The 23475-nt window shown below is 24.9% G+C and overlaps 2 protein-coding genes across 15 annotated transcripts in view; one reads left to right on the forward strand and one right to left on the reverse strand.

The window, feature by feature from the left end:
- Positions 1–23475, forward strand: part of LOC127290557 (caveolin-1-like) — a 253523-nt gene that overhangs the window by 170288 nt on the left and 59760 nt on the right. For all 3 annotated transcript variants that reach the window (XR_007844381.1, XR_007844382.1, XM_051319234.1), the window contains exon 3: positions 20252–20285. Coding sequence is in view for 1 of the 3 variants with exons in the window: in XM_051319234.1 (XP_051175191.1) it covers positions 20252–20285 (34 nt within the window). In the remaining 2 variants the exon portion in view is untranslated. The remainder of the gene's footprint in view (positions 1–20251; positions 20286–23475) is intronic.
- The window catches only part of LOC127290541 (nuclear factor 1 X-type), a 64033-nt gene continuing 46108 nt past the window's right edge, over positions 5551–23475 (reverse strand). For 6 of the 12 annotated variants that reach the window (XM_051319202.1, XM_051319192.1, XM_051319191.1 and 3 more), the window contains 6 exons: positions 22952–23113; positions 20790–20933; positions 13173–13360; positions 12252–12608; positions 9193–9427; positions 5551–8218 (listed from right to left, as the gene is read on the reverse strand). In XM_051319202.1, coding sequence (XP_051175159.1) covers positions 8034–8218; positions 9193–9427; positions 12252–12608; positions 13173–13360; positions 20790–20933; positions 22952–23113 — 1271 coding nt within the window. In that variant the 3' untranslated portion in view covers positions 5551–8033. Of the gene's footprint in view, positions 8219–9192; positions 9428–12247; positions 12609–13172; positions 13361–20789; positions 20934–22951; positions 23114–23475 lie in introns of all 12 variants that reach the window. The other 6 variants (XM_051319198.1, XM_051319194.1, XM_051319193.1 and 3 more) reach the window with 4 other exon arrangements.

The following is a 23475-nucleotide window of genomic DNA, read 5'->3' on the forward strand; positions in this document are numbered from 1 at the left end:
TATAAAAATAAAAGAGTGAGAGAAAAAAATGTCGAGAATATTTTCTCGTCACGTGATTGGTGGAAAATTCAAAATTAACCTTGCGTGCGTCTAAATTTCGTAGGATCACGTGATTACAAATTCATTAATTGGGAGTTCATTTCGTTTGGTCGGCCATATTTGTAAATTTTCAAAGACCACGTTTTTGTGAATTCATTTAATTTCTAAATTTTTCAATTTGAATTTCTAAATTTTTAATTTTACTTTTTAAATATAAGTGAATTTTTATCTTTCGGGAGTGCTCGTATTTCTTAAACCCGCGTTCGAGTGATATATTAATTGTTTAAATTTACTTTTTTTTGTGAATTTTTATAAAGTTATAATTTTAATTCAAATAATTTTTTTTTCAGTATCGGGAGTGTTCGTAATATTTAAAACCGCAATCGCATAAGTAAAAATTAAAAAAAAATTCCATTATTACATTATAAACACGTGGTACGGAAAAATTTAAAAATATTTTTTTGTGCCAATTTTTGATGACACCGTTCGAGAGCCACTTCGTATTGAAAAATCAAAAGGTAGGATTTTGTTTATTATAATATTACTTTATATATTATATTATATTATTATAATTTGTTATTTAATTTTAATTTTATAAATTAATCTCAATAAATACAAAATAATGATTAAAAAAAAAAAGAAAAGAAAACAGGAATATTGATAAACAACAATAAATATGTATTAAGAATTTTAATAATCAATATTGTCAGATATATAATACATAATAATAATTGAGACATTATGGACATAACGTATAATTGGCGCGGTAAGGTGACAAATAATAATCCTCCGTCTCCTATAATAACACTTGTAAGGGTAAATTTTTGTTTTTGCAAAAAATTCCACATTTTCAAGGTTGTTTCTTGTTTTTTTTTTTTTTTAATAAAGGAGGGTTATCTTACTTATTTTTTTTTTTTATAAATATTATTGCTTTCAAATAATTGTTTCCACCACAATCACCACCTTGACCTTTTCCATTTTTTTTTTTTTATTTTTTTCAATTTTTTTTTTTTTTTTTTTTTTTGCCACCTCTCTCGCGGCGTATTATACTATTTAGTCTAATCCCTGATATATAACATGAACTTCGTTCACAATCGTAAAAAAAGAAGAAAAAAAAGATCGTGAGACGAAAATACACAAGTCAAACTCTCCCCTTTTTTTCTGAAAAATTCTATTTTGAAAATTGCACCAATTTTATTTATTTTTTTTTTTTTAATCTCGCTCTCATCTACTTTGTACAACCGTACTAATCAGTATATGCTATTTTGCTTAATAAATATTCGATAAATATATCATTGCATTTTAGTATATATATATATTTTTTTTTATTTATATATTTATATATATATATATATATATCATCCTAATCGTCGTATATATTAGGGTAGTAATAAATCGCACTATATCGTCACCTTTATTGTTACTACAGTCGTTGCTCATTTTTTTAAATAATAATAAACTTGCTATATTTTCGTCCCTTTTCTCGTTCATTTCAAAAATCATTTTAATACGGTTTTTTTTTCTCGCGTGTATATATATATAGGCCTATTTTTGCTTATAAGTATTATGCTATTTTCCTAATTTTTTTTCCGATTACTTTTTTATTATATTTTTCAACTATATATATATATATATTTTTTTTTTTCGCTTCTTTTATCGACCCCAGAGCGATGACTGAAAATTAATTACTATTTTGCAATTTTTATTGCTAATATTTTGAAAATTAAGGTGGTCCGAGACTAACAATATTTATTCATTTACACCACGTTTCAAAATAAAATATTTTATTTTTATTTCAAAAATATTTATTAGAAAAAATTTTTATTGCAAAAAAAAAATTTGTTTTGTAAACAATATTTAATATTTTTTTAATATTAATATTTTTTTTTTTTAGTAATTTTCCAATATTTTTAAAATATTCGGCAGTAATAATTAAATGTTAGAAATATTTTTATGTCTAAATTAAAAAAAAAAGTGTTTTATAACATGGTGTTCGTGAAGAAGAGTTGGACATTATATAAATGTCACTATAGAAAAATGCCTTTTTTTTTTTTTTTTTTACTACCTTACGTAGAAAACCCATCAATTGTATCTCAAGATCAAGAAATTTTTGTTCTTGATCAATTGTCGGGACGAATTTTAATGCACTTTCGGTTCAAGGCAGCTCGAGATGCTATACAAAAATTTTTTTTTTCAGATATCGAATACAATGCAATCAGGATATATTTTTTTTATATAATATAAATATATACCTGATATAACAAAAAATTGAGCGAATTTTTTTTTTCAAAAAAAAAACCTATTATTATAAACTAACTTTGATGACATTGCAAATTATAGCAAAATATTGTGTTTTTTTTTTGCATTCACTTATTCTACATACTCGGTCATCCTTTAGCCTCACAAAAATTAAATTGTCATTGTTTTTTCCTAAAAAAAATATTTTTTTTTTTTAATTTTAATGTAAAAGAGAATAAATTTTTTTTTTTCTAAAAATGAGGTCAAATTTCGCGTGTAATCTACAATTGCTATCCTTAAGTCTATTGACTAATAAATCTACATCCCGTGCGCTTCAAAAATTTCAACGTTATTTTATATCTACAGTTTTTTTTTTTTTTTTTTTGTTCTCTTAAATCTTTAACAATTACGCAAGAAATAATTATTATTATATTTATGCATATCGAACGACACAGTCACAACTTTTTTTTTTCTATTAAGCAAAATAAATCTCGGTGTTGTTATTCTTTTTTCTACTCGCACCCGGACCACCTTTCTTTTTTATCTCCCCCACTTTTTCCATTTCGACAAATACAATATATAAGCGTCGAAATTTTTTTTTTTTTTTTTTTATAGAAAATCAATATAAGCTTTCTTAAAAGCTATTTGTATATTCATCTCTTACCTCAATTTGCTTGGCATCCCTTATTTCCTGCATGGAAATATAGGTCCATATTATCTTACATATAAATGTTTTTTTTTTTTTTTATTGAGTTTTTATGTTTTTAAAATTCTGTCAAAAAAAAAATTTATTTTTTTGCAGTGATTCTATTTATAAGAAATTAATTTTCTTTTTTTAATTTAATAAAAAAAAAGTAAAAACTCGAGTGGTTAAAAAATTTCAACTCTGCAAATGTTTATATATAAAAAAAAAATTTCGGAAATTAAAAAAATTATTTGGAAATTGAAATAAAAAAATTACAATTGTAATTAAAACTTTCCAAAATAGTATAATTTAGTTTTGTGAGCAATTTACAAAAATGGACTTTATTTAATAATTTGTATACTTTTGTGTGTGAATTCGAAATATGTATCTTTGGCACTTTTAAAAGATTTTTCTGTTTTTTTTTTTGTCAATTTTTCAAAATAATATTTTTTAAATGAATACGTCTTTGGCTTCTATTTAATAATAAAATTGAATACTTTCCATAATTGTAATAACTAAATAATATTTTTAAACTAATCAGCATTCTTTAAATAAAAAAAAAAAAACATTTGGATTTTTTTACAATGAATTTTTAAATATTTTTATTTTTAAAAATAAATAATTAAATTTATAACTTTATAGTCATACAAATATATATATAATTATATAATTATTTATATATTATTTATTTATATTTATATATAATATTGCATAACATATTGTGTAATAATATAAATAAATAAATAAATTAATATAGTAAAAAAAGTAGACAATTTTTTATTTATAGAAGTCAAAATATATTCTCAAAATAAGAATATGTAATTTTTTTTTATGCAAAAGTCGATATTTTTTTGAACCACTGAAATCTAAATACGTGCATAATTGCACCGGCACGTATTAATAAAATTTATTTGAAATAATATAATTTATTTACATTCTGCTTCTTTTTTTATCACTATAAGTTTATAATTAGCAGAAATATAGTCATTCTAGCAGAATTAGTTTCGACGTAATGATAATGTTAGCAGTTGTAATAGAGTTAGTAATAGAATAGTACTATACCCATTTTTAATGGTTTTAGTCATAGTATTAGCATTAGTAGTAGCATTTATAGTATAGTAATAGTAGTAGTAGTAGTAGTAGTAGTAGTATTAGTAATTAGTATTAATTAATAGTAATAAGTACTATTTATTTAGTACTAATTAGTTGGTACTATTTATTTAGTACTACTTATTAAGTACTAATTAGTTAGTACTATTTATTTAGTACTTCTCAGTAAGTGCTAATTATTTAGTACTTTGTAGTTAGTACTAACTGTTTAGTACTTTTTAGTTAGTACTAACTGTTTAGTACTTTTTAGTTAGTACTAATTTAGTTAGTACTAATTTAGTTAGTACTAATTTAGTTAGTACTAATTTAGTTAGTACTATTTATTTAGTACTTCTCAGTAAGTGCTAATTATTTAGTACTTTGTAGTTAGTACTAACTGTTTAGTACTTTTTAGTTAGTACTAATTTAGTTAATACTATTTATTTAGTACTTCTTAGTAAGTACTAATTATTTAGTACTTTGTAGTTAGTACTAACTGTTTAGTACTTTTTAGTTAGTACTAATTTAGTTAGTAATTTTTAGTTAGTAATTTTTAGTTAGTACTAATTTATGTAGTACCTTTTTAGTTAGTATTAGTTGTAGTAATTAGCAGTTAGAAATTTACCATTTTTTTTCGCAGTATTATTTGTTTAGTATAGCAGTATTAGTAATAGTACTGGTATTAAGTAAGAATAGTAACAATAGTAGTGGTGGTGGTGACGGTGGTTTACTCAAAATTTTAGTGGTAAACAGTATACATAGTAATAGTAATACCACAGCAGAAGCCAGCAGGAATATTTTCAATAGCATCATATAATTAAAGTCATTAACCTTCTATTATATCGTTACTGTTGTCTAATAGTTTTTTTTTCTTCATCGACTGACAGAATGCCATATTTAATTTTAGTCAACAAAAATTTATTTTTTAATCATTTTTTTCTAATTTGCTTTTGTTGCTAAAAAGTCTAGAAAAAAATTTTTTTCCGAACAAAAAAAATATTTTTTGAACAAAAACAGTGGTTTAAAAAAATATATATATTTTTAAAAGAAATAATTTTTTTTTCGACACAAAAATGAAATACTATTATGAATTATTGTATAGAATAATGGCATATGTGTCATAATCGAGTGCATAATAACAAAGTGCGTCCTTAGATGCATAATCACACGCTTCGTCAATAAAATAAAAATAAAATTCGTTTGCAAATATTTCAGTATCAACAATGAATGCTCTAGTTTTATGTACAACTGTTTCTATATAAAAATGCGCTCAGCTCAGTTTTTTTTTTTTTTATTTTTCTAAACCCTACACTTACAAAACATACCCTTCCCTTATTAAATATATATATATATATATATATTTATGTATACGTATATCGTTTTTCAGTTATAATTTTCCGGTATCAGAACGAGAATTAAAAAATAAATTTTCAATTAAAAAAAAACAAAAATTGAGTGTGAAGAAAACATAAGGAGAAAATTAATAAAAAATCAGTAAATCATTGAACGATCATTATCTTATTTTTTTTTCATTTTTTTTTTTTTTTTTTTTTTTTTTTTTTGATCAACAGCTTGTAAATTGTCTTCGTTAATTGAACAAACCAAGCTAACGAAGTTCAAGTTAAATCATATACAGAACATAATAGTATAATAACTACATGATTACAAAGATCGTTTTTCTATTGAATAAAAATAATAATATTTATACTACTTACAAAACTCACTGTTCTAAAAAATAAATTAATCATACAACATAATAATCGAACCGCGAGAACTTTGCCTTTTTTTTGGGGGGGGGATTTTTATCGACAAAAAAATCAGGTGCACCTCATTCCAAAAAGAAAAAAAAAAATACAGAACTGGAGAAAAACAATTTTCAACAAATATTTATAAAAAAAAAAATAATTTTTCCAAGAATTAAAAATTGGAAAAAAGAGTTTTTTTTCTTTAAATAAGGGAATAATTTTGTGAAAATAGTAAAAAAAAAAAAAAAGAAAAGTAAAATTCTGTCGATGACCGGGATAAATTGAGTATTAAATACTATAAATGTTTCTAACTAGCAGCCTCTGGTGACTAGTCCGCACTAGTCTTTTACTAGTGTTAGCACTAGCCTGAGCATTAGGCATATAATAAACGATATATAGTATACCTTGTTAATTAATATATAGCGGGTCGAAAAAATTTTATCAACCGGGATATATAACATTGTATAATTCGTTCGATAATTGACCCCTCCCTTTTTTTACCCCTTAACCATATTTTTCTGTTTTTTTTTCCTTTTTTTTTCTTTTAAATTGCGTTTTCAGCGTAACAATTGTGTTTTCATCAGTTATTGTATGTAGGTATTATTAATAATGGTCACGGTATCACAAATTATAGTCGCGCATTATCGGCAAAGTTTAATTGAAGAATACTCGCCAAATATTCATAGTCAAGAAAACTTTGTCGCTTTTCTATTTACAATGTAATTATAATCACGTGGAACGAACCAGAATTTTCATATTTTACCTATAGCCTTTTATAATAATTATTTAACGAATTTATTCAGTTTCTAATGTCATATTTTACTGGCATAATTTTTTTTTCTATTTTTACCAAAAACAATTTTCTATGAAAAGAATATTTTTCTAAATAATTACAAAAATTTTTTTTCGAAACAAATATATTATTTTTTTGGTTCACAATTTTTTGTGAAAAAAATTTTTTTGATTAATTTATTTTATCTAAATAAACGTTTAGTTTACTTTTATTAAATTTTTTGAAGGAAAAAATAATTTTTTTTGAACCAAATAAAATTTTGATTAATTTAATCAAAAAAATTTGGTTAACTAATTTGACTATTTTAATTTGGTTGATTCAATTAAAATTATTGTGATTTCAAAGAAATTTATTTTCTTAGCACAAAAAAATATTTTTTTTTTTTTTTTTTAAATTACTGAACTTTTAGTATACAATAAAAATAGAGGGGAAAAAAATTGGTTATTTTTTGAATTTATTCTTTACAGAAAAAAATTTAACGGTTCATTTAAATTTTATTTAAATAGAAATCGGCTATTATAATTGATTTTCATTCTAAAATTTTGGTTTTTTTTTCTTATACACTATAAAATAGTATTTTTCGCCATTTACATGTTCGTATTTGATTCAATATATTTTTTTTTTTTGATCCAAAATTTTTTTTACTAGTTTGAAGTAAATTTTCTTGACCCACTTGAAAAGATTCCCCGGAAAGTGCACCCTGGAGGTTCTATCAGAATTCCGCCGGAACTTCCAACGTAATTCCATCGGAGTTCCAAAGAATTTCCGACGGAATTCCGACGGAATTCCGATTAATTTTTTCAAAAATTTTAGAGTCCTAATTCCGTCGGAATCCCATCGGAAATTCTTTGGAACTCCGATGGAATTCCGACGGAATTACGTTGGAAGTTCCGGCGGAATTCTGATAGAACCTCCAGGGGGCACTTTCCGGGGAAATTTTTCCAAGTGGAGAATAAAATTAGTTGATCAAATACAGACAAGAAAATAATTTTTTTTTGAATCAATGATACTTTTTTTCAGTGTACAAGTTTTGATAATAATTGATTGAATCAAAAATGCCAGCACTCGCTATTATACTAGAGAAAAAATTTGCTAATGAGAAATGGCAAGTATCATATGCGACGGGAGTTTTTTTTTATTATTATTATTCTTATTATTATTATATTATTATTATTATCATATAGTGTAAAAAGGGTCAAGGAAAAATTTTATACTCTTATTTCACTTTGAATCTCATTTTTCTTTTTCTACTTTTTTTTTGTTGAGTGAATAAATAAAAGTGAAATGTCGAGTTTGAAAATATAACCGATTCGTTTCCAACGTGTTTATTTATTTTTAAATTCTGCCAACTCGTGGCGAAACCGAGTGTCAACATTATTGAGCATGTTGTGAATGAACCGAACCATAAGATAATGGAGAGTCGAAAAAAACTCGAGCTCCAGTGTCACGGAGGAGATTTAGGTCTTCCGGATTTATCCTGCATCACTTGTTGTTGTTGTTGTTGTTGCTGTTGTTGTTGTTGATGATGATGCGAATTTGGATCGGTACCAACTAATTCAGTTCCCATCATTCCGCCATTGACATTTTTGTCAACGACATTACTCGCATGGACAGAATGAAAATAACGATCTGTAATTATGAAAATTTTTTTTTTTTTTTTTGTAAAATCATTGAAAAAGTACTGAAATTTATAAAACTTTTTTTTTCAAAAATTTTTCCACACACTTTGCCTCACTTCCCTTTTTTTCCAATTGAGAGGAAATTAAAAATTGGGTAGAAGAAAAAAAAAGGAATAAAATATCACTAAGAAAAATGTTTAGTCAGAGCAACCAAAATTTGGTTGGGCCAACAAAAAAATTTTGTTGGTATTTAAGCAATCAAACTATTCACAGTTTTTCTGAGGATATCAAATTGAGACCATAAAGTGTATCAAATTGTTGATAATGCAACGTTTTGATGCTGTTTATGGTCTCAATTTGAGAGCCTCAGAAAACTGTGATTTGTTTGAGTCAACCAAAAAATTTGGTTGAGTGTTTTTTGTTGGCATAACAAAATGTTTGGTTAGCTCAACCAAATTTTTTTTGTTAGGTCAACAAAAATGTTTAGTTGGTCAAACAGTTTTTTTTTTTGTAAAATTAAAAATTTTATTCTACCTTATTTCTTTTCTTTTTATCTTTTACATTCTCATCACATGAGAAGGTATTATTTTTTATTTATTTCATTCTCTTAAGCTATGAGCTGAGAGCGATTCAAATTATTTAGTTGTCGCAACCAAATTTTGGTTCGGACAACAAACGATCATTTGGTTTTTTTTTGGACCAAACTATTTTGTTGTGTTAACCAAAGTATTTTGTTGTCGTAACCGAATTTTGGTTGGAATTTAAAAATGTTCAACCAAATAATTTTGTTGGCCTAACCAAATATTTGGTTAAGATAACTCTACGACTTTGTTTCAGCCAACCAAAATTTAGTTACAAGAACTAAAATTGCCTAACCAAATAATTTTGTTTGCAAAGACTAAATATTTTTTCTCAGTGTAGATGTTTTTTTTTTTGAGTAAAAAAAATTTTATTTTTAAAAATGAAAATTTTTTTGTCCATTACCATCGTCCATGGCAGTGGGTGGTTCACTGGCAGTACCCGCAATAATTGGAGCTATCATGTTGTAATCGTCCTCCAGATTTATGAAGGGTGCTGTATTCCAACGTGGGGGAACGTTGGAAACTGACCTCTGCGTTGCCACTGGTCTCGTTACAGAAACGGGGGATGAGAAGAGGGAAAGATTCGTCGGGGAAATCACTCCTGACATCGAGCTGATGGTAGGGTAGGTGAAGATTTGCTGCGTCAAACATTAAATTTTTTTGCAATCGTTTACAAAAGTCAGCACAGCGAAATATATTTCAAAAAAAAAAAAAAAATAAAAATAACTCAATACAACAAATTTTTAAAGTCAATATAAAAAATTTATTTGTCATATTTAACGATTCAGCAAATATTCATTTTTATTTAGGAAAAATACATACTTATTGTAAAGTCAAAAAAATTTACTTTTCCTTTGAAAGAAATGTGTTTTTTAATGCAATGATAGGGAATTTTTTCATCTTAATTTGAGAGAAATTTATTATTTATTGTATAAGAAAATTATTTTGAAAAAAAAAATTTATTTGTTTCAAATAATCGGGTTACTTTATTATTAAATAAATATTTATTTGACGTAAATAATTTTTATTTGCGTCAATTAAATGGTATTTGTTTCAATTAGAGAAATTATTGTTCCGAATATTTTATTTAAATGAAAATTATTTGGTTCGTGTAAATATTTATTTGGTTCATGTAAATATTTATTTGGTTCATGTAAATATTTATTTGGTTCGTGTAAATATTTATTTGCTTCATGTAAATATTTATTTAATAATAGTCAAGTAACTGATTATTTAAATCAAATAAATTTTATTTTTTAACAGTGTAGGAATTGACTCCATTCTCATGCTACATGCTCGTTTAAATAGTAGTAAAAGCCAGTTTTAGCCAGACAGAACGGTCGAAAATTGGGTTCAACTTGTAAAATCAGTGGTAAAAGTCAGTTAATGTCAGACAAAGTGGTTAAAAACTCTACTAGTCAGTAGTAAGGGTCAGTTTCAGTCAGACTGATAGAGTAGAATTTTTTTTCAGTAATTAAAAAATTTACTGTAAAAAAATGATTAATATTTTTGTTCAAATAAAAAAATCAGTAGTAAAAAATAGTTCCAGTCAGACAAAAATGGTTAAATACCCAGTAGTACTAGACAGTTTCAGTCCGACGAACAAAATATTTTTTTTTAAACTGTAAAATCAGTAGTAAAGGAGTGTTCCGCTCAGTCAAAAGTGGTATAAATTTTCTGATTCAGAAATCAGTAGTAAATGACAATTTTAGTCAGCCCTAGTGGTTCAAAATTGCAAGAAATTAGTAGTAAATGACAGTTTTAATTGGACAAAAGGGTTACAAAAATTCTTATCCACGAATCAAATAGTAAATGAATTTTTTTCTTGAGACAAATATAATTTTTCAGTAGTAAAAGGCAATTTTAGTCAGACATGGTAAAATTTAAGAAATTTACAAATCAATACTAAAATAAAACTTTTCTCTTAAAAATTCTTGTAATTTTATATTCAGTGGTAAAATTAAGTTTCAGTCAGACGGACTAGTTTTGTTTTAAATAGTGTAATCAGTAGTGAAAAACAGTTATGGTCAGCCAAAAGGGATTAAGAAAATTGTGATTAAAAAAAAAATTAGTAGTAAAGGTCAGTTTTAGACAGACAAAATAACCATTTTTTGTGAGCAACTCATATTAGTAGTAATTGGTCATTTTTAATCAGACTTTCTACATTTTCGTTTCTTAAATATAAGTAGTAAAAGTCAATTTCAGTCAGACATGACACACAAAAAAAATTCTAATCAGCAAATTAACTAATTATTACTTACAAATAGTATTACTATAATTATTACCATAATTAGTACAATAATTAGTATAATAATCAGTACAATAATTGGAACAATAATAAGTAAAAAAATAAGCACCATGATTAGTACTATAATTATTACTGTAATTATTACTATAATTAGTACAATAAAAAGTACTATAATTAGTCGAATAATAAGTACAATAATTAGTAATACAATTATTACTGTAATTAGTACTAATTATAGTACTATATGTAGTACCCTAATTAGTATCATAATTAGTACTATAATTAGTACAATAATTAGTACAATAGTTAGTACAGTAATTAGTACAATAAATAGTACAATAAATAGTACAATAAATAGTACAATAAATAGTACAATAAATAGTACAATAAATAGTACAATAAATAGTACAATAAATAGTACATTAAATAGTACATTAAATAGTACATTAAATAGTACATTAAATAGTACAATAAATAGTACTACAATTAGTAAAATAATAAGTACCATTATTAGTACTATAATTATTACTGTAATTAGTTCTATAATTCGTACCATAATTCGTACAATAATTAGTATAATAAATCGTACTATAATTAGTAAAATAATAAGTACCATTTGTATTATTACTATAATTATACCATAATTTGTAGTATATACAGTACACTAATTAGTACCTTAAATAGTACTATAATTAATACTATATTTAGTACTAATTATAGTATTATATGTAGTACCATAATTAGTAGTATATATAGTACAATAATTAGTACAGTAAATAGTACTATAATTACTCTAATTAGTACTATAATTAGTACTAATTATAGTACTATATGTAGTCCCATAATTAGTAGTATATATAGTACAATAATTAGTTCAATAAATAGTTCTATAATTATTACTGTAATTAGTACTATAATTAGTACTAATTATAGTACTATATGTAGTACCATAATTAGAAGTACTATATGTAGTACAATAATTAATACAATAAATAGTACTATAATTAGTCAAATTAGTACCATTATTAGTACTATAATTAGTACAATAAATAGTACTATAATTAGTCAAATTAGTACCATTAGTAGTACTATAATTAGTACCATAATTTGTACGATACTTATTGCTAATTTCATAATTACCACTATACTAATCGCTAATTAAAATTACGACTACAAAGAATTAAATAAATTAATGAAAAAAATAACTTACTCACCTGTCCTGGTTGCGAGTGAAAATGAGCGAATGTATATTCTCTACTGGTGTGAGGTGCAGTGACGAGTATTCGCGCGGGACTTTTTCTACCGCCAGGATCTGAACTTTGACATGAACTGACAAGACCAACTGCCGCCGCCGCTGCCATTTGTTCTTGATTCGGTCCCATGTCAGACGAATCGGCTGGCGATGTCGATGATGTTGGCGGTGAATTTGCATTATTTGTTGTTAGCTCGCCTGTAGATCGTATTATTGCCACAGGTCGCGCCATTGGTGCTGGTGGTGGTGGAGGTAACATCGAACTCGGGTAATACTGTGAGAACTTTTGTATTCCAGATCGCGGACCCGCGAGTTGTGCCTGAAAATCGTACACCACCGATCATCGATCCACTCAATGCAGGGTCGTCTTAAGACCACAAAAAAAAAGAAAAAAAAAATGAGCATGGGGCACCAATACCGAGACCCCGAAATTTTTTTTTTTCTAACTAAATACCGTAAGAATATTTATTTTTGAAAATAAAGATTTTTGTTTCCCTTTTTTTTATAACGAATTAATTATAATTTTATTTAAATTAATTTGCCAAGATAAAAATCATTTTATAAATTTTTATCTTGACTTGTGCCCCAAGCATTAAATTTGCTTAAGACGGCCCTGCACTTTTTATGTGCCCCACTCGACCGAATCTTTTCTACTTATATAATTACGAAAAAAAAAAAAATTACAAAATCAATCAATGATTCCAGAAGAGGGGAGCACAATTTTGAGTGCAAATAATACCGCAAAAATATTTTGTTTTTTTTTTATTTTGAAATTAATTTTACGTTTTGTTTGGTTTTAACAATTTTTAAAAAAAAATTTTTTTTTAAATAAAATAAAAAGAAAATATTTTTTGCGGTACGTATTTTTGGATCCGAGAGCTACCTGGGGTAGCTGCTGAGTGTTCTCGGCTTCCTGGCATACAAATGTCACGAAATCCGAGAGAGTGTCGTGACCATTTTCCGGGTATTTAACGACCCCAGCGGAACCAGGATGCTCGGGTTGATAGTAAGCAAGGCCGGACATACTTTGACCGGAACCACCGGCCAAACCTTCGTGCGGTGAATGCAATCCTGTAACATAATTGGAGAATTTTAAAATTTTTCAAAATTATACAAAAAAAAAACCAAATTTAATTGGAAAAAAAAATCGAAATAACCAACCACCTCCTTAACAATATTTGAAAATTCATTATTCCATAGAAAAAATTATTTAACATTAAAAATGTTTTCCGCACTTTGTCTATGCTGAAAAAATTACGAATTAATTGATGTTAATAATTATTATTTATTTCATTAATTTATTTAGTTAATAAATAATTATAATAATAAATTAGTCACAAAAAAATTCTTCCTACTATGGTTTTACCTTCTTTTTAAATTTAAATAAATCTGTTTTACCGATTAATGATAAAACTGAATTGTAGTGAAAATAAATCTGTTTTACCGATTAATGATAATTCAGATTTTAGCTATTCAATTATAATAATAAATTAGTTACAACAAAATTCTTCCTACTATGGTTAGTCTTCTTTTTAAATTTAAAGAAATCTGTTTTACCGATTAATGATAAAACTGAATTGTAGTGGAAATAAATTTGTTTTACCGATTAATGATAATTCACATTTTAGCTATTCAATTATAATAATAAATTAGTTACAAAAAAATTCTTCCTACTATGGTTTTACCTTCTTTTTAAATTTAAATAAATCTGTTTTACCGATTAATGATAAAACTGAATTGTAGTAAAAATAAATCTGTTTTACCGATTAATGATAAAACTGAATTGTAGTGAAAATAAATCTGTTTTACCGATTAATGATAACTACAGTAAAAATAAATCTGTTTTACCGATTAATGATAATTCAGATTTTAGCTACTCAAATCAGTAATAATTCGACTGATTTTCAGCGGGGAATGTTACAGAATTTTTTTTTCTTGCGATTAAATATTAATAGAATTTTATTTTGCACTTGTGGAAATTTGCGTTAGAAGGATGAGCATTTTTTTTTTTTTTTTGTTAAGAAGGTGGTTTTAGTGGCAGGGCAACAACATTACGGCATAAGTAGATATCAAGTATATATAAAAATAAGGCACTCCAAGCGTGAGCTGACTGGCTGAAATGTATACATGTATGCTTCGCACAAAAAATGATCGCGCATTTCGCGTTCCCATTCGCCGCTAATTTTGAAAAATCATTATTTATTATTGTTTATTATAATTATTTATTATTTACATCTATTTAATATTATTTCTCTTCTTTAAATAATAAATAATAAAAAAATAATAAAATATAATATATAATAACAATAACATTTAAATTTAAATTTTCGAAAGAAAATTTTTTTTAATCTAAAAAATACAAAAACAAGTGGAGATATTTGTTTTTTTTTTTGAGAATAATATATAAAATCTCCTGCATAAGGGGCGATGCAGGTGAGCGAAAGGCGCGAACAACAGTACGATTAAAAAGGTTTTTTTTCTTTTCTTTTTTTTTTTGTTGGATTATTATATACATATGTAATGTTTGTATATTTATATAATTATATATTAGTGCAACAACAAAACACCAAACAGCAAGGTATAACAACGAGTAAACAACACATCAAGAAACATCAAGATAACAACATCAACATCAACAATGAGTATTATTAAACAACAACACCAACATCGCAACAACAATATAGAATATTAATATATATATTTTTTTTAAAGGTATATAGTATCGTACGGAGAAGAAACAAATAATTTATATTATTATTTATAATGTCGGAAAAATTAATCAATTAGGTCAATATTAAATCCATCCAGCATACGACATACCCAGAGCATTGACCGTGTACAAAGTGAGAGTGAGATAGATATAATAATAATAAAAATAATAATAATAATAATAATGGTGTGCACGGATTTTTTTTCAGCTTACATTCAAATTATTTCTTTCTCGATATAAAAAAAAAATTATTTTGTGTGATTTTTAAATTTTTTTCCAAAATTATTAAATTAAAAAAAAAAAAAATAGAAATTTAAAAAAAATTTAATACAGATTACATTTTTTTTTTTTTAATTTCTTTATTATTATTTTTTACTTTTTGGTTATTTTATTTGTTAATTTGAGAAAAAAATTTCTGAAAATTATTTCTATTTTTTTGATGAAAAATAAAAGTATCGAGAGAGCAAAATTTGAAATAAGCTTATTGTTTTTATAAATTTATAAAAATGAGAGCAATTTGGATATATTTATAATAATATATATATATATCTATAAGAAGAGGTGGGCAAACAGATATAATAGACAAACAGACAGACAGATGTAGATGAACAGAGAGAGAGAGAGAGACGAACGGACAGACAGATAAGACAGATAGTGACAGCAATATAGCTTACCCAATTATGTGAGAGTTTCGTAATTTAACGAAAATCGTTGTCCGTCTGTCTGTCCGTTTCCAACCCCCTTTTAAACGCATATTTTTTTTTTTTAGGACAGAATTTTTTGAATTCTATTTTCTTTTTTCAGAATTTTTTTTTCTCTTATATTTTTTTGGGTACAATTTATTTTTCGATTTTTCCACGTACGTTTCTCGAGTCAATTGGCAACAGACAGACCAGCAAGACGGACGGGCAGGCAAATCGACATTTTATTTCTTGGAGATTAATTACTTAATTTTTTAATTTAATTTTTAAAAAATTAATTAGGCTAATAATAGTTTAAATAAAAATTATATTTTTAAAATTATTAGATTAATATTAATAAAATATTAAAATTTATTTTTAGATTTTTCTAATTTTTTTTTTTTAATTTATAATTTGCTTGATTGACAAGAGCACGGAGAAAAAGAAAAAGTAATTTTTACTACTTTCAGAGTAAAACTGGACCAACTCGAAGTTTCTGCGCATCTCTGGCAATTTTTACTCCAAAAATAGTAAAATTTATTATTTCTGTAGTAAATTTTACTGTTTCCGTAGTAAGTTTTACTATTTCTAGAGTAAATTTTACTATTTTTGGAGTAAAAATTGCCAGAGATGCGCAGAAACTTCGAGTTGGTCCAGTTTTACTCTGAAAGTAGTAAAAGTTACTTTATAAAAGAAATCTTTTTTCTCCGTGAGCTTATAAGAGGCAGCTAAGGAACACATAAATGCAACATTGACGCACATTAATATATATATAAATATTTCGTTAATGATGATAAATTTTTAAAGTAGGTAGTTTTTTTTTGAATTCCCCCTATATTTCACGAGCTAAAAAAAAATTTCTCTTTCGAAGTCATGTATATGCAAATTTCTACAACATATTATTTTGAAAAAAAATATTGTTTACCTGTTTTTTTGTTTTTTTTTTTTTTTGTTTTTGCATTCACGGAGCTATAGGCATCATAAAAATGAATTTGTAAATTAAATATACTTATCAAAAATGTATTAAAGTATAATTATTAATAATTAATAATAATGATAAACAGAATTTTAAAGAAATTCATTTTTCCTTTTTTTGAATTTGTAATATAAAAATACCCAACAAAAAAAAAAATATTCAGTTTTTTTTAAAATAATTTTGTCAAAAATTTTATAATTTGTTACATCGATTAAAATCTTTTCTTAATAAAATACATGAATATTTCAATTTTTATATTTATCAAAATAGAAAAGAAATTTGAAAAAGAGTGAAATAAAGAAATGAGTGACTATGCAGAAAGTGAGAATACTTTTTAAAAATTGTGACGTGGCAAGCATTCTCTAAAAATTTCAGAGCAAAAAGAAAGTGTAGACCAATAGAGTGCAAACTACTCATATCATATAATAAAACTAAAACGGAGACCGAGTGCCGCTTGATTATTTTTTTTTTCACTTTAAAAAATTGTAAATTTTTCTAATTTTAATTATTTAATTTACAACTTTTAAATAATAAATTTATAAACAACACTCTCATTGGTCAAAATAATTAAATTGTCATTTTTTTTTTTTAAACGACACCTCAGCTCCGTGGATAGAATTTTTATAGTACATATATTATGCATATAAAATGATCAAGTGCGAAATAACAAATTTATTTTTTCAAGATGCTGCGGCACACTTATACATCGATACATACATGGGTGTAACGGACAATAATAATATATAGTGCTGCTATGGGAAATTATTTTTTTTTTTTTAATGGTGGTTAAAAATCGTGAAATTGTGAATTAAATTCACGTTCTTTTTGAAAATTATATTTTTCAAATAAACAGATGACTCGATACACGCATTTTTTTTTTTTTTTTTGCTCGACTTTATTGGTACTTTTATACGTTTCTTAAAATACTTTCACGAAATCATAAAAAAAAAAAAACACGAATCTCGCAAAAACTCACCAAGATGATGCTTATTTAAAAAATAAAAATTGAATCAATTTCAAAAACTAGGAAATTTTTTATTTTTGAAAAAAAAATGAGTTTTCAATACGAAAATTAAATTGTAATATTTTATTTATTATTTTATGAATTTAAAAAAAAAATATGCATAAATAATTTTTTTTTATTTCATAATAAAATAAAAAAAATTATTTAATAAATAAAATAAAATTTTAATTGATAAGCATTTTTTTAAAAATTAATTTCATTATATAAAGAGGAAAAAAAAGAGAGAATAAAATAAAATAATTTTTATATAGGTGACATTGACAAAATGTGAGAAAATATCTAATACACATATAACACAAATAATTTCGAACTTGTTGAGGATGATTGCGAGAATACTATTTGTTTCACAATAAAAAGTTTTTTTAAAAAAAAAACATGTGTCTAAAAAAAATTTCTCAAATAAATTAAATAACTTTCTTTTTTTTTTGTTTACATAAACAAATATTAAAAATCACTCAACACTTTCAGAAAAAAAGTTTTCTTGAATAAACAAACGTATTTTTTCTAAAATCGAAAATTATAATTATTATTATATGTAAATTATTTTAATAATAATAAATAATAATGGTAATAAGAAAAAATTGTCTAGAAAAAAATAATTAAAAATTAAAACGAAAATTTAAAGAAAGTGAAAAGTGATTTTTTGTGATTTTAAAAAAATGAAGTCAAATGGAAATTGAAGTCTCGGTCTCATCCTTTGATAAAGTGTATATAAAATACACTTAAAACAAATATGCAAATATTGATATATATATATATAGAAAGAATATATAACATCATAACCAATCACAAAGTACCTTTTGGTCGAGATAGCGAGCTTCTCTCTATACGCTCGGGCTCAGACTGAAACAGAGATTACGCGTAATTCGCGATTAGTCATTTTTTTTCTACCCATCGAAATTTTATCTGTTTCTTATTTTGAGGGGTAATTTTTTTTTTCTTTAATTGACCCTATACGACCTTTTTTCCATTCTTCGATGAGATCTCAAAATTTTTCAAACATTCAACTTTTTTTTCACATAAAAAATAAAAATTGCAAAAAAAATAATTTATACAAATAAAAAATTAAATTATTTATAAAAAGATGTTTTTTTTCGATTATCGCACACCCATGGAAATTAAAATAATTCTTTTATAAATGACAAAAAAAAAAGCGTGGGAAAAAGCGAATTCATTGCATATATAATTGACTCTATAAAATTTGGGCAAAAAAAAAACAGTCGCACTTTCATTTGACAATTAAGGATCGTGGGGGGGGGGGTTAAAAAAATTGTGATTTTTCACATCGATTCCTTAATGCAAATTTTTTTACTTACATATATATGATGAGCTCAGAATGGGTCTATCGCACACTGGACATTAAACAATGGTCGACGGACTTATAGTGATGACAGAGGTTAGTTAGTTAGTCGATCATTCAATCAATCAACGAAACGTGAATATTTTGCTAATTATAAGAAAGAGAGAAAAAAATTTAAGCTAAAGCGGCTTCTTTTTTTTTCACAGATAAATTTTTTTTTTTTTTTTTAAATCCGATTTCGATGTTAGATGTGTTTGTTAGTTAACTCACTTAATTATATAATTAAAACAAGAGGAAAAAAAAAATATATGCCAGGATTGGTTATAAGGTAAAGTTAAATAGTGACAAAGTTTCGTTACAACGTATATATTTATATATATACGTTTCGTAGCTAAGTATAAGTTGACCTGGTTGATCTGCGGTTAGAACTATGTTCCGTACTTAAGATTAGTGCAAGGCGAAGTACAGAATGATTTGTATGCAACGGATCTTTGCACCATGACGCATGGAATCTTAAAATCTCGAAAGGCACTTCTCTTCAATGTACATATATACATATAAAAAAAAACTAGCATTTCTGATTGAACGTGATATCAATGATTTTTTCAAAATACTTTTTTTCGAGTTTCTTTATTCAACAAAAAAATATCGCTAGAAACATAAAAAAAATTGTTTTTTTAAATATCTGTTTTTAAATAAAATTTATTTGCAGTAAATAAAATTTATCTAAACCAAATGAAATTTATTTGAATCAAATAAAAATTTATTTGGTTCAAATAAAACATTTCTGAATCAAATTTATTTGCACTAATTACACCAAGAGAAATGTTTTATTTGAACTGAATATAATATATTTGAATTTAATAAACGTACATTTTTCTCATACCATTTATTTGGCGTAAATAAAATTTGTTTATTTAAATTAAATAAATATTTATTAGGCTGTGAGACAAATATACCATTTTTCTGGATGTAAAATTTATTTGAACCAAATACAATATATCTGAATCAAATAAAATTTATTTGGTTAAAAAAAAAAAATCTCTGAATCAAATAAAATTTATTTGCACTAAATAAAAAACTTATTTGAAACAAATAAAACTTATCTGAATTAAATAAAAATTTATTTGAACCTATTTATTAAAAAAAAATAATTGAATTTTTCCCCTTGGTGCAGAAAAAAATTTAGTATTGACAATTTTTTATGATAAGAAATATTTTGTAATTATAAATTTTTAAGTTTAAAATTATAATCATTGTTTTCTTTTTCAGATATCCATGGTTGGGTTTCATCAAAAATATATTGGTGAGTAAATTTTGTGTAATTAAATAAAAAAATTTCATGGAAACACTTTTTTTCTATACTAAAATTAAAATTTTTGTTTACTAATTTTTTTTTTAAACAAAAGTTTTAATTTTTTAAATAAAAAAAAAACCTAGTAATGAGTAGAAAATAGTACAATAAATAAATAATGAAATAGTGAAAAAAATAGTAATATAGTAAAAAAATAGTAAAATAGTATAATTTCCATTACCACCGAAATGTTTATTAATTTGCCTAAATTATTAATATTTTTAAAAGTGTTATTTTATTAACACACAAAATATTTATAAAATTGAATACAGTTTTGTGGTTTATAATATAATATCCACAATAGCTGTTGCACCAGTAAATTTTTTTTTTTTTTTAAACGATTCGTAATTTAAAAATTTTTGTTATATATTCGAGTGTTTATAATAAATTATAATTATTATTACGTTGTTCTTAAATTAATTGTAATGTATTCACAATGTCGTTGTAATAACATACCCGTTTGCGAATGAGGAGAATCCATTCCACGATGGCCTTCCTCGGGCCTCAGAACTGGAGAGAAGGTTGTAGCACTTGAAACCGATACCGTCGGAGGCTTTTCAGTCTTATCATTTCGTATGAGCTGGTGCACCGGCGGTGGACCTAATTACAAAAAAAAATCAATTTTTAAAAATCGATTCTATTCTTCTGAGAAAAATTAATTTTTCTATTTTTATTTACTATTTACTATTCGGTTTACTAATTTTACAGCTAGATTCGTAGAATTGTAAATCTGGATTATAATATTTACAAAATTGAATTTTAAAATTTACAACTAGAATCGTTTTTTCTTTTTCTTTTTTCTAAGAAATATTTTTCTTTACTGAAAAATAACAGTATATTTTCTTTTGTAAGATACCACGTGACCTTAACAGTGGATTGTCTTGCCAAAAAAAAAGCTGACATTTATCACGAACAAGGTCGATGACCATTAGCATATATTTTCCCTCTTTTTATTTTATATAACACCAAAAATTCCAATAGATTTTGTATTTAATTTTTTTTTTTTTTTTCAATAAAAATCGGAGGAAAAAACAATTTTTTACATTTTTGTTAATCACATAGAAAATTTTTTTTAGTTTCTCACAACCATTTTAGAATTGTAATACCCGGTATAGAAACTGTGCTATTCTATTTCAGGTTCGACCTATATATATATATATCAATGCTATATCTTGCCTTAGTCATTCATTTGGAGAATTTCTCCGGATGATCCAAAGATATATAGAATATGCATTCTCTTTAATAATATAAATTTCTGTACCAAGAAAATTAAAAAAAAAAGAAAGAAATTATTTCTCTAAACAGAATTTCGTTTAGTTTCTCTTTATATAGCTTAAAACTTCAGTTTCTGCTGAAAGGTTATCGTTTGATCGATGAAAGAAGAAAGGGATGGGAAGTGAGAATGGCGAAAGTTGAAATGAGTGAAAGAAAGTCGGTGATATTAAACCACAGTTCAGATATATATAAAAAGAGAGGGGAAAAGAGAGAGAGAGAGAGAGAGAGAGAGAGAGAGAGAGAGAGAGAGAAAAGAGACCTCAAAAAATTCGGGGGAAAATGAGAAAAAACTGCTTCCAATCCCAGAAAAACATTTCCTTTTTTACAACCACGAAAAATTGAGACGTCAGTAAAGTTTTTTTTTCATCTCTAATGTGTGTTTTTTCAATTTTCATTTTTATTCCACATTTTTTCCAGCCTTGAGTGAATTCTCTAACCAAAAAAAAAAGTGGAGGGGGAAAATCTTATTTTTAGACAAGTTTTGAAATTAAAATAGTTTTGAAAGTATATAAGGTGTTTCTTAATTTAAAATGAAACTTTGGTAAAAATAAGATTCTTGTTAAAATGTGAATTAAATATTTATTTTAGATAATTATTATCCTAATTGTTATTGTAATTACTATCGTACTAATTATTAATTATTGTAATTGTTATCATACTGATTATTGCAATTATTATCATACTAATTATTGTAATTTTTATTATACTAATTATTGTAATTATTGTTATACTATTTTTTGTAATTATTATCATACTAATTGTTGCAATTATTATCATACTAATTGTTGTAATTATTATCATACTAAATATTGTAATGATAATTATACTAATTATTATAGTGTTAATTGTTATAATTTTTTTTAAATATTAGTGTGTTAACTATTATAATTATAATTATATATTATTATATAGTATTATATATATATATATTATTATATATAATTATAATTATTGTGTTAATTATTGTAATTATTATGATATTAATTATTCTAATAATAATCATAGTAATTTCTATTATACTAATTTTTTGTTATACTAATGATTGTAATTATTATTATACTACTTATTGTAATTTTTGTTATACTAATTATTGTAATTATTATCATACTAATTATTATTATAATTAATAATTATTGTTATTATTATTATTATTATACTAATTATTACACTGATATTCCGAAAAATTTTTAAAAAAATTTTGAATAAATTTTCAATTTAAAGAGTATGGCGAAAAAAAAAATTCGAATAAACGGGAAATGAAATTATTAAAAATGCAGTTGAATATATATTGAAGATGAAGAAAAAAATAAAGTCAAATAGGGATGTAAATTTTTGAAACTTACTGAAGCTAGCCGCGGGCTGAGTATGATCCGCGGCAGTAGCTGCGGATGGAGGGGTGTAGCTGCTGCAGTAGTACGGCGGGTGCTCTATTTTGATCGCGTTTATTTGAGGCTGCATGTCGCTGAGGTCATGCAGTATGGACGCTGAAACCAGACACATACAGTCTACTTCAATATAGATATATACATATATAACTATATATATATATGTATATTTGTATACGTGTATCGTTGTATATCGTTACGATTAAACGTTTTATTTTTGAAATTATATATATACATTAAAATATGCCCTCGTATTATTTTTTTCTATATTAATTTTGCATTAAATTTTATAATATATTGAGACAAGCGGCATCTGATATCGTTTAATTTCTCCTATGTATCGTATATATATATACATATGTGTGTATGTATCTGTGTGTCGAAGAGTCGCAGGAAGCGTCACAGTGAAGCGTGTTAAGCTTCCGCTATTCCACGTCACTCAGCGATGGAAGCTCGTACTTTATTTTTGAATTTTCTTATTT

Source organism: Leptopilina boulardi, unplaced genomic scaffold (assembly GCF_019393585.1).
Source record: "Leptopilina boulardi isolate dan_hultmark-lab unplaced genomic scaffold, ZJU_Lbou_2.1 LbouV2_70, whole genome shotgun sequence".
NCBI classification, from domain to species: domain Eukaryota; kingdom Metazoa; phylum Arthropoda; class Insecta; order Hymenoptera; family Figitidae; genus Leptopilina; species Leptopilina boulardi.